Source organism: Protopterus annectens, chromosome 4.part0 (genome assembly GCF_019279795.1).
Source record: "Protopterus annectens isolate FY-2018-M chromosome 4.part0, PAN1.0, whole genome shotgun sequence".
Classification (NCBI taxonomy): Eukaryota; Metazoa; Chordata; order Ceratodontiformes; family Protopteridae; genus Protopterus; species Protopterus annectens.
Genome location: NC_056733.1, coordinates 1,110,049,980 through 1,110,062,698, shown reverse-complemented (window position 1 = coordinate 1,110,062,698; position 12,719 = coordinate 1,110,049,980). Strand labels below are relative to the sequence as shown.

The 12,719-nt window shown below is 41.4% G+C and overlaps 1 protein-coding gene across 2 annotated transcripts in view; it reads right to left on the bottom strand.

Annotated features, from left to right (window-relative positions):
* MAT2B (methionine adenosyltransferase 2B) overlaps positions 1 to 12,719 on the bottom strand; it is a 459,887-nt gene that overhangs the window by 393,444 nt on the left and 53,724 nt on the right. The window contains exon 1 of one of the 2 annotated variants that reach the window (XM_044069089.1): positions 12,273 to 12,398. The exons of the other annotated variant lie outside the window; for it this stretch is intronic. Within the exon in view, the coding sequence (XP_043925024.1) occupies positions 12,273 to 12,296 (24 nt within the window). The 5' untranslated portion in view covers positions 12,297 to 12,398. Of the gene's footprint in view, positions 1 to 12,272; positions 12,399 to 12,719 lie in introns of those variants that run through there. 2 annotated transcript variants of the gene reach the window in all.

Genomic DNA, 12,719 nt, shown 5'->3' with positions numbered 1-12,719 from the left:
CTGCTTTGAAGTGTAGATATCTTCTGCAAGATTCTCTGATTGGGATGTACAGGTATGCTTCTTTTAAATCTAGTGTTGCCAACCAGGCATCTTTGCCTAGCATAGGAAGTAATTGGTGAAGAATCAGCATCTTGAATTTTGGAATCTCCAAAAAGGTGTTTAGAGTAGACAGGTCCAGGATAGGATGCCAAGAATTGTATTTTCTGAGTACCATGAAAAGTCTCGAGTAGAAACCGTGTTCCTTTTCCTCTTCTGGTACCAGTTCAACAGCCCCCATGCTTAAGATAAAGTACTTGTTTTTGGGCCTCTGCCCACTGATTTGGGGGTAGGTCCGGCCACCCGCTTGGTGTTGGCAACGTGTGGAAGTGAAATCTGTATCCCTGGGGCACTATATTTAAAATCCATTTGTCCTGGGTAATGAGTTCCCAATTCTTTGCATGAAGAACAATCCTTCCCCCCCAAAGGAGCAGTCAGTTGATAAGTGCTTGGAAATTTTAAAAGGAAGTCATTGAGACAGTTTATCATGGGGGGGGGGTGTCTTATTATTCCCAGATTTGGAAGTGGAGGCCGTCCACTGCTTAGGTCTGTGTGTCCCCTGGGACTGAAACCTAGGGTTTTTTGCCGAGTCTGGGTTTGGCTTGAAAAGACCTGGAAGGAGCTGGAAAGGACCAATGCTTAGAAGGCCAGTGCCTACTAAATCTAAGAGGCTGAACTTGTAAAAAATCTAACAATTTGCATAGATTTAGCTTCATCTTCCATCTTTTTTAAGAACTTCCTCAGCCTTGTTGCCAAACAGGCGGTCCTGATTTAAAGAAGCATCCAACAATTTAGCTTTAACATGATCAGGCAAGGATTTCTCCTTGAGCCAAGCATGCCTTCTGAGCACAGACCAGTAACAGCACCCATGCAAGAGGCCTCTAATGAATCAAAACCACATTGCAAAGTAAGTTTTCCAACTTGTTCGGCAGAATGCATTAAATCCTGTAATTCTTTATTTTCCACACAGTCAGGAATCAACATAATTTTCTGTTTAAGCAGTCCAGTAACATGTTGCTGATACTTTAACATACGAAACTGGCAGTTTAAAGCCCTAATGGCCAAGGTTGCAGAAATGTAAACCTTCTTACCCAATCTATGCAGTGCCCTGGAATCGCTATCAGAAGGGGTAGGATTTTTTAGCAGTAGAAGCCTTAATGCCCTTGGGCCCCTGTGAAATAGTCTCTGGATTTTGCAAAATAATTTTTTAAAAAGGAACTTGTGGGACTCCAGGACCCTGTAGTATTGGTCAGGTTTTATGGGAGCAGGAGGCAGGGAATCAGGGGCCAAACTAGATTCCGAGAAAGCATAACCAACAATGTCTAGTACAGGAGGAATAGCTAAAGGCCTATGCTGAGGTAGGAGAAGGAAATCCCTAAGCCTCTTTTTTGATTCAGAAAATCCTGGCTTTCCCCGTGGAAATGCTCCCTTAGAGTATGTAAGGTTTCCCAAAAAGAAAAATCCTCATGACGGGAAGCAGAGGGAATGGAGTCCTCTGCATCAGAATCTTCATAAGTAGATGAGGGCAAATCCAGATCATCAGAAGAATCAGAAAAAACAGAATCCTGATCAGAAGATTCATAATCAACTTCAGTCCTAGGCCTTTTAGAAGGGGAGGAGGTTGGCTACCCCTGATTAGAGTTATTAGATCTTCAGCCATTCTTATAATTTGTTTTTTAGGCATAGAGGCCTGAGCATGTGGCCTGGGCGTCATTTTTTGTAGGCATGGATTGAGATTTAGGCCCAAGTAAAGGAGGCGTCAGTTTAATATACAAGTCCGTAGGCCTGAATACACCCTCAGAAGCCAGTGCCTGCGCAGCAGCTCCGGACCCATCCATGGTAGAGACATCCGCGGGTTCCATAGTTGAAGCATCTCGCGGCATTCCGGACTCCGAATGGGTTTCAGTAGAGGCCTGCGAATAAGAAGTAGTGGGTATCAGGGGTGGCGAAAGCGCCTCACTGAGTACCAGCGAACTGGCGACTGGCTTAGGAGAAGAGTCATCGACAGTTTTGGACCTCAGCGGCCTGTCTCTGTCTTTGCGTTTTTTCAGAATCCCTGTAGTCGGATGGCTAACCGATGACATTTCTGGATAATTAAACTGAGAACTGAAATATGTAGAGGCGAAAATATATAAACAATGGAGTGTGCGCTGATTAAATAAAGCACAAAACCAACAGCAAGGTACATCGTGGTCAGGGCCTAGGCAAGGAATACAGTATGAATGAAAATCTTTGAGAGGTATTTGCTTTCCACAAGTAATGCAATTAGTAACTTTTACTGACATCAGTAAGGGGCAAGAAAAAAAAGTTTCCCCAACGGGGGTACTTAGCTTTAGTTGAAGACTTTGGTTCTGAAACTCGAAAATGAAAATTTCAGGAGTCGGCCGACACTTGCGAACTGCATCTGCTTCGGGCACCGCACGGCAAGAAAGACTGATGTAATGGTGTTGGCTGCATGTTTTATACCCCTGACGTCATGGAAGAAGGGACAGCAACTGACGCAGGACCAGAGACTTTGTTAATCAGGCCGACTGAGGGCTACCTGCAAGCAGATAACCCAAATGTAATGACTGCAACTGTGAAACACAAATCACAGAGTTACACAAAGATACCAGCACTATGTATTTACATATTAACACTGGTTACAAAAAATGGCTCAATGTATCACTACTGCCACACACAGCACACTACAGTGCAGCTTAGGCTATACTATATATATATATATATATATATATATATATATATATATATATATATATATATATATATATATAATCTATGTTATACCAACTCCAAGATAGTCATATCTCAGAGAAAAGGGAATACTGTGAGAAATGGCATGTCAGAGTTTGTATATGCAAGTCTGTTTTACGGCCAGTCTCAGCTTTTCAGGGCTTGCAACATTTAGCTAGCGGGTTCCAACATTTCAAATGGTTACGCATTAGATGTCGTCCTCATCACTGTTGCAGCATTCCAATACTTACTGCTTATCCTGCAAAGGGTAATTTGATGACCAGACAGCTTACAAAAGCCGAAAAGCTTCTTCACACTTAGTACATCTGACTTAGGACCTCAGCCCACTGGTGTAGGGGTACATAAGTGTACATGTGTGTTAGATCCTCAGACCATCTTCCCCAGGAGAACCCTGGGGAAAGTCTAAGTGTACCAAGAAAGAAAAAAAAAAAAACATGTCCAGATAAGAGGGGGGGAGACTGTCCACCTTGGTCCACATAGCACAAGGAAGGAGAAGAGATGGGGGGAAATGAGGGAATGGAAGCAATACTGCATGCAATAGTGATCAGTAGGACATCTACTGTTACAATAAGTTTTTACACAAATGTGCTATGTCCTTCCTTAGATCACTGCTGTAGTATTCTACACTTGTGGGTGATTCCTAAATTAAGCAGTTATCGAGAGTGATACGACTGGTGAGAAGAATGCTGTCTACAAGTCCTAACATGACAGAAGTAGCAGAGGAGGTCTTATACATCTGCAAAATACATAAAAATTCCATAATACTTAGTGAAAGTGTGCAATGATGTCCAGGTAGTAGCCTAAATAACAGAGAGATGGAATCAATGCCTTTGAAGAAGGCACCAGAAGAGGAGACTGCTACAGAGAGTAATTCTTCTCTCTATTTGGCAGGGTCTTACCATGGAGAATATAACAGAAAGAGATAGACTTGGAAATACATTTGGAGACCGTGTTTTGAAACAGGGCTTCCCAACTTAACAGTACTGTGTGAAGTATATGATCACACAAACGTTTCTGCAAGGTCTAAGGTTTTAGATACTAAATTGCAAACAAAAAGTTGTTAATCTTGCTAATGTACCATGCACCCTCATAAATCTGTGCTATTGGTTGTCTAATAGTGTAGAAGTGTTGAAATAAATATTGTTCAAAACATTTCACTACTGTTGAAGACTCACTAGTCTGTTATCAGGCAACTTCAATTTACAACCACTCATTAAATACCACTCATTAAATATCAGAACTATGTGGGACTTTACCCAATCAGGTGGTACATAACCTGCCCTGAGAATTTTGTTAAATGTGATCACCATCAACCCCCTATCCCCCAATTTTTCCTACATGGGGTCTGGGTGTCTTATCGACAAATTTCCATTTCTTTCCCTAGATTCAGTGCCACTCTACTTCGACAGTTATGCCCGACTGTCATAGGTTCTCTCTCATGCAATCCATAAATCTCTTGGTTGGGCATCCTTTCCATCTTGCCTTCTTCCCATAGCTGTAAACCAATCAGGGACAAATTTTTATTTATTATTTTATTCTTATTTTACATTTGTTGACCGGGCTAGTCTAACTGGATACATGTCCATTTTCATTAGAGGCCTGGGAAGATAGGCTCCAAGACAGAACAATGAAAACAACACATAAATAAGCAACAGTAAACAAGAATTATATTTACAATGCATATTACAGCTTAACACAGAAAATTTAGTGAGGACAACAGCCTAGCAGTACAGAATGCAGGCATAATATAGCATACGGGTACAATATATAATATTCTAGAGGGAGATAGTAATTATGGTCAATAAGGAAGGAATAACAGTTTATGAGTAGAAAGGGTAGGTAGAGCCAAGTTCGAAGAGACACATGACTAGTCATGTTTAGTACAGGGGCATAACCAGTGTGTTCTGAGCAACAGTTTAAATTCGTTTTTGAAGAGTGACAGTGAGGAAAGTTCACTGGGGAGAAGATTCAAGGCTTTTCCAACAGTATTAGAGAAGAGAGAGTCGCCAGCCTTGTTGTTCGGTTTAGAGGTATGTACTAGAAGTTTGTAAGATGACCTTAAGTACTTCAGATTTTTATAGGGGGTGATGAGGGTAGATAGAATAGGAGTATTGGAAGGTTTATAAAGAGCGTTATGGGCTAAGGATAGTTGGCGGAATTTAATCAGGTTTTGTAGTTCAAGCCATCCCAACTGCTTTAGGTTAATGCAATGGTGGGTTCTAAATGGGTTGCCTGTAGCAAATCTGGCAATGTTATTGTAGGACATTTCCAATTTGCTGAGGTTATTTTTAGATAGCTTAGTAAAAATGGGTGAGGCATAAAGAAGTGAAGAGATTAGATTAGTGTGAGCTATAGTGGTTTTAGCTGTAGGTAAAAGGAAGGTTTTAATCCTATAGAGAGAGACAAGTTTTTTGTTGACAGTTTTTATAGTATTGTTGATATGGATATCAAAGTTCAGATTGTTATCAATGGTGATACCCAGTAGTTTGGTGATTGGGTCTGGTGATAAAAGTTTTATTGGTGGATATAACTGAGAAATCAAAAGGAGAGGACTTGTGAGCAGGAGAGAAGAGGAGGAGTTTAGTTTTTGGGGGGTTTAGGAGAAGGCACTGCTGTGTGAACCATTGTTCAACTGTATTAAATACTTTCTGGGTAAGAGAATGAAGTTCAGAAGAGGAAGTGGCTGAGCATATCAGTGTGGAGTCATCAGCAATTGTATGCATGTGGCTTGGGGGATGGATAGATGAAGGTCATTAATAAATATGGAGAAAAGTAGAGGTCCTAGGATGGACCCTTGAGGGACACCAAGGTTAACGGGCAGGATGGTGGAGAGAGACTTGTACCATAGTACAGCCTGTTGTCTTTTATCTAGGTAGGACTGGAACCACTTTATGGAAGATGTATCTAGTGACAGAGATTTAAGTATTTTGATGAGAATCTGGTGATTTACCATGTCAAGGGAGTAAGTTGGTGGACAACAAGGAACAGTGGGTGTAAGACAAAAGGGGTATCCTATGCACGTTAGAGGAGAGAGGTTGTGAAGATACAGAAGAGGGGAGTAGAGGCTGCTGGCTGTCCTAGCTCAGGACTGGCTTTAACACCTGTGTTAGTGGTACAATAATAGAAAGTCTTTCTGGCAGGAATTATTCAGCAGACATACTTTACTGGTGTCCTTGAGAGAGGGATTGTAGGGTAGTTATGCAGTGAGGTGACCCGCCGATATTTGGAGAGGGTCCTTTAGATTCCTACTGACTAGTGCTGGAAGCACAGGATGAGCAGGGTGACACACTGAGGTTAGACGCTGGGCAAGCAGCAGACAGCAGCCAGGGCTTATCCCAATTGCTAAAGCATTCTAGAAGCTGCTACTTGGAGCTTTGTTCATACATTCACAAAGCATTATAAATTTACCTCTCTTCTCTAATCCAGGGCAGGCTTTGCCACTGCAGTCCTGCAGAGCCTTTATAGCTGCTCCTAATGCTGTTTAGTTCCATCCTCCCATCCATAGCTTTGGGATTCTACCCAAATGTAATGACTGCAACAGTGAAACACGATGAACATAGTACAGTTGTGTACACTTACCATAAATGTAGATGTTGGAGTGTATTCATTGTTGCAGTCCAGGTTACCCACCCACCATCCCCATTTGGGGGGCACCTGACATCTGGAGCAAGAAAAACTGATTAAAATGCCGTCGGCTGCATGTTTTATACCCCTGACGTTATGGAGGAGGAGACAGCAACCGACACAGGACCCAAGACTTTGTTATTCAGGCCGACTGAGGGCAACCAATAACAGAATCAGGGACAAATCCAGAAATAATCAGGGACACAAAATATTGGACTATTAACTTACATTGACAGAATAAGAGAATGTTTATCAATGTCAATGTACATTTTCAGAAGTAAATGAAGTTAATAAAGTGCAATTCACCACCTTTTCTCTGAAAGTCACCAGTTGTAGGAGGAAATAAGAGGGACAGAGCTAAATTTGGAGTCAAAATCAGGGACATCCCTGAATATCACGGACAGTTGAGAGGTATTCTTCCAGTCTCTCAAACATCTTCATTAAATCATCCTCTGCCTTCCTGCACATGTGCCGGAACCAACATAATCGGTTCTCTTCTATCTTCTCTGAAACTACAGCTACTTTGGCTTCTATAATTTCTTCTGTCCCACAGTGTGCACCCTACCAGCTGTCTCAGGCACTTCATCTCAATCACCTCTAGCTTCCTCAACCACCACAAAATCTTTATTCAACATTTGTCTCCTTCAGCAAATCTCCCCCCATCTCTATCATTGATAACAGAAAAACACTGCACTTCCCCATCCCACAGCAGCTTAATTTACTTGCAGTGGTTAGCATTGCCACTTCACAGCAAGAGGTTCTCTGGTTTGATTCCTGGCTGGGATGCCTTCTGTGCAGAGTCTGCATGTCCTGCCTGTGGTCGGGTGGGTTTCCTCTGGTTGCTCCTGTTTACTCCCGCATCCCAGAGACATGCTGTAGATGGACTGGACACTCTAAATTGGCCCTAGGTGCGAGTGTGTGCGCGCCTTCTGTGAAAGTTGGACGTCAGGCTGGCAACTCGTCACTGTAAAACTCCACTGCCAATCATTCTGCAGACTGTTGTTCTGCTGTGGTGACCCCTAACTGGGAAAATCCGAAAGAAGATCCTTTCACCGCCCAAATCTCCTCCATTGTAATAAGTACAATTTACGCTTCAGATATGGCTACCCAGTGCATTCTTCACCAAGCAGTGTCATTTAATAACTCTCTGAAACTGCAATTTCCCAAACAAGTGCGTATAACTAATTTTGTGGGAGGGGGGACATGCCAGTCATCTACTTCATTCCATGCAGAAGGAAGTCCCCATCTGGATCTTAACTTAATAATATCAGCTCTAAAAAAGAGCTAAACTTCTCTCTCTCTTTTTTTTATTTTTTAAGTCTCCACATCGGAAGAAATCTGTCTGGGGACTCAACTTGACCAATACCAATAACCTATAGTCCACTCTGGTATAACCCCACTCTCTCCACCTCCCCCTTTTCCTTTCAAGCTAATGAACAAACCAGTCTAAAACTGGCTGTTCAGTATTCTTAATAAAAAGAATGAAGATGCCCACTGAAGCAGATGAGAGCCATCTGTCTAGTTTACTTACCAAAACCAATATTTTATATAAAGACAAAAGGACTTCCTGCCGGTACATCCACTTGCACTGACAGTGTCCAGTTTGCCAGTACTGCTGTGCAATGAAAAGATTGTAAGACATGGGGCAAGAAAAACAACCTGTACATGGCAGTGCTTTAAAAAATGGGTAAGGAGAAGTTATCTATATTACCTACAAAACGGTGTCTACAGGACTGCAATCAGTTTCTCTCAGCATTTAAACAGAGTAGGTTGCACACACAAAAAGCATTTGTTAAACTTTCACTTACACTGCTGGGTAATTAAGCAGGTCACCATATTGGTCAGCCATAGGGCTCTTTTTTTCTACTTGAGTGGTTGCCTCCTTCCCCTGTAACTTAAGTAAATTGACTCTTACATTAAGAGCTATAATACTTACCTTATAGCTTTAGGACACCTTAGGAAACCTTGTAAACTGCAATAGCCCCGCTACGCTCGGGCTCTCTTCGCTCCCCTCCCTGCCCACAATTCCCTCTCGACCCCAGTACTTCTAAATGTATAGTACTATAGCCACTCCCCCACTTTCTAGATCCTATCTGCTTTCATCTGGGATAATTCCACCCGCACTCATTCTTCTACCTACATTTTAATAGCACCTATTAGCTTTCATCTGGCATTCTCCCATCCCCCTTCCAGTACCTTTACCTCACCACTCTATCTTCTGGTGTTGCATCACCAGGTAAAACAGTTCCTTAACTCACTAGCTGAATCACAGATAATGATATACTCCTCTTTACTACCCATCTTGTTCGCACCATACCCCCTTACCTTGTATGAAAACCAGTTTCTCATGGGATTTCAGGTCCCAAAAGGCCATACTATCACCCCAGCTGTAAATCCTCCCACCTTCAACCATACTTACAGTACCAGAGCCTATCCAACATCTTGTTCAGTCTATCAACATCTCAACCCCAGGCACATTAGCTCTAGATCCAAACACTACCACAAACTAATAAACAAATTCCTGAAGTTAATCACCAAGTATACACTCAACCTAATACTTGGTGGCGATATTCACCCCAACCCTGGCCCACTCACTTCAGATACACATACCCCCTCTACTTGCAATCTAAGCTACAAACCTACAATTAATAGGCCAACTAACTCTCTCCTAGTCTGTCATCTCAATATTACAAGCATTAATAACAAGGTACATGAACTGCATGCACTTCTGGATGTCCACTCCCCCGAGATTCTCTGTTTATCTGAAACCTGGTTAAAACCTAACACTAAAAAAAGACAATGAAGTGTTACCACCTGGGTACAACATACACAGGCTGGGTCGTGCTTCGAGGAAGGGGTTGGGGTAGCTGTACTCTATAAATCTGAGTTGAATGTCACCATAGATGTAATACAACCACCTCAGATTAATAACTCAGAGATTCTTGCCGCCAAATTGCAACTTAATAAAAATAAATGCATTAATATCATCTGTATGTACATTCCCCCAGGTAACAATATATCTACATTTGAAGATATCCTACAATGGCTATCATGTCACTGCCTCCAAGAAACCCTACTACTTGGAGACTTTAACATAGACTGGGGCACCTGTTCCTCAGAATCCCAAACCACCCATATTAACCTGCATGCATTTACACAAATTATATCCACCCCTACCAGGATAGGTAAACCCAACCAAAAAGAAAGTATACTTGACTGGGTACTCAAATAGTCACCCCCAACTGTACACCTCTGGTACCCTCCTTGATGGCCTAAGCGATCACCTTCTCACATATGTAATTAAGCACAAAACCATTAATTCCCAACAACCCTTACTCAGAAAGGTTAGAAACAATAAAAACATTGACCCTGCCAAATTCCAACAAGAACTAAACTCATGTAATTGGTCTATTCTAAAACACCTCCTCCTTAGAGGAAGCAGTAGCATACTTTAACAAATTCCTTGAGATCCTTGATTTGCATGCACCTGTTCGTTCAAAGAGAACCAGGGCAAAAACTGCGCCATGGCTTTCTAAAGAGTATAAACTCAAAATTACCCTTAGAAACAAAGCATGGGCTTTATGGCGTTCTTCTAAAGACCCTCAAGATCACATTAAATACAGACAAATCCAGGAACAAAACCAATTTTTAAATCAATTTACAAGACAAAAAACAATACTACTGTAATTTACAGACAGTAAAATCAAAATAACCCTCAGAAGTTTTGGGCAGGTTTAAATAATCTACTACATCCTGGACAAACTTCAACCCCAATCCCTGCTGCTACTATTGATAAAACCCCTGAAGATGTTTGATAGTTTTAACCAATTCTTTACTGAGACAATTCAAGCCCTAGCTAGCCAACTACCTCCTAGCTCCCCTGGTCCTGAAAGTAGCACCCCTAGAAACCTACTTGCGTTCAGCTTCCAACCAGTCGCCACTTCACTTATCCGTACCTTGATCAAACAATTAAAACCCACTACACTTTCTGCTGATCAACTCCCTGCAGAATACATACAAAAGTCAGCTGATGCTACTGCTTACCCAGTCTCAATACTAATCAATCGAACCATAGTAGAAGCTAAAATTCCCACCATCTGGAAAATATCCTATGTAATCCCACTTCACAAAGGAGGCAGCTCTACTGAATTCTCCAATTACAGGCCAATAGCTATACTCTCTCCACTTGCAAAGATTATGGAAAAATGTATTCATAGACAACTCATGCACCACCTAATCCAGAATCACCTTATGGCAGACACTCAGCATGACTTCCGTCCTCATCACAGCACTACTTCAGCCCTCCTAGCCTTTACCAACACCATAAACCATACTCGCAACAATAATTAAATATCCTCAGCCCTCTTCTTGGATCTTTCCAAGGCATTCGATACGGCTGATCACCAACTTTTAATCCACACCCTGCAAACATTCTGTCTAGATACTGGAGCCCTTAAATGGTTTCAATCCTACTTGAATGGTCGACAGCAGGCTGTCCTCTGGCAGAACAAACTCTCTAACCTTCTACCTAACACCCTTGGAGTACCACAAGGCTCTATACTAGGGCCCTTGCTGTTCTCCATCTTCATTAATGACCTTTATACTGTCATCCCAAACGTCAGCTGTATCCAATATGCTGATGGCTCTACTCTGATTTGCTCAGCCACATCTCCAGTAGAGTTATGGTCAGCTACCCAGACCACCTTTAATACAATAGAAAACTGGCTTTCTGAACATAGTCTGATCCTAAATCCCCAAAAAACTAAAATGCTGTTATTTTCACCAACACTTAGGTCTACCGCTTTCACCTTTACCATAAAATCAAATGATGGCACAATAATCTCCCCTGACCCCTCTATAAAACTATTAGGTGTCATCATAGATAATAATCTAAAATTTGACCTACATTTTAACTAAACTATCAAAACCATCAATAAAAAGCTAGGGTCACTTTACAGAATAAAAGCCTTCCTAACAGCTCCAGCTAAAATTGCCATAGCTCGCTCTCACCTTCTTTCAACCCTTCTGTATGCATCCCCTCTACTCTCGAATTTAAACAAGACTGTCCTTAACAAACTCTCAATTTGCTACAACCACATTGCCAGGTTTGCCACTGGGCTGCCTTTTAGGACACATCATTGCATCAATCTAAATCAGCTTGGGTGGCTTGAACTACCCAGCCTAATCCAGTATAACCAACTGATTATGGCCTATAAAAACCTCTATAATCCGGACAATACTCCTGCACTTAAAAATATTATCACCCCCTGTAACAATCCTAGACCGCTTCGATCCTCTAACAAACTACTAATTCAGACTAGCAAAATTAATAACACAGCCGGTGATTCTCTCTTTGCAAACTCTGTAAGTAGATCCTGGAACTCTCTTCCAGCTGATATTACCTAACTTTCCACCTTAGGTCAATTTAAAACTAGACTCAAACAACATTTGTCACTTAACTGGCTATGTCAATGTATCAAGCCTGGCTAACTCTCTCTAGAATGTGTAAAAATCTGTTAACCAGTTTACTGTGTAATTTAATTTAATGCTGACTTGCGCTCAGGATTAACTGTAACATGTGGAACTTGTTTAACTTGCTTACTTGTGTAATCTCTGTAAATAGTTTGTTTGTAATATGTAATGCTGTATCTGCTTACCCTTGAAGCTTTTCTCCCCGGGCCTCTGCTGAAAATGGACATGCATCCAGTCGGACTATCCCGGTCAACAAATGTAAAATAAAAATAAATAAATAAAAAATAAGAAAGCCAACTAAAATACACAAATCACAAACTACCTTTTAATACCTGCTAACATGCTCCTCGTCCAACAACAGTCCCAAGCAGACCATGTCTTCTTACCTGCAAGGCTGTAAGCAACCCCATAAAGATCAGTGTTTATCACAAGTTCCTGAACTGATCATTTGGAAAACGTGCACGCTGAAAACAAGATATTACATGCGTTGTCTGTACTCTACTTCTACTGCATAGGACCTGCTGCTTAAATAAATCTCCTTGGCTCAATTTCAAACTAAAAAACACACTGACCCACTCCAGTAAATTTGCCAGTCTCAGCAATGATTACCTCTGCAACAGCCATAAGCAGTCTGAGCATGTGATTATGTGATTACTTGTCAGAAATTTAAATGTCACACATTAAAAAAAAAAAAAAGTGGTTTCACTATCCTTTCCCACTTCTCCTTTTGTTTTCCTTGCAAACAAAAATCTTTCAAATGTTTTGTTACAATCAGCACGTTTTCACTGTGTCATCCAGCTCGTGACATTAAAAAGATAACTTCGCACTTCCTT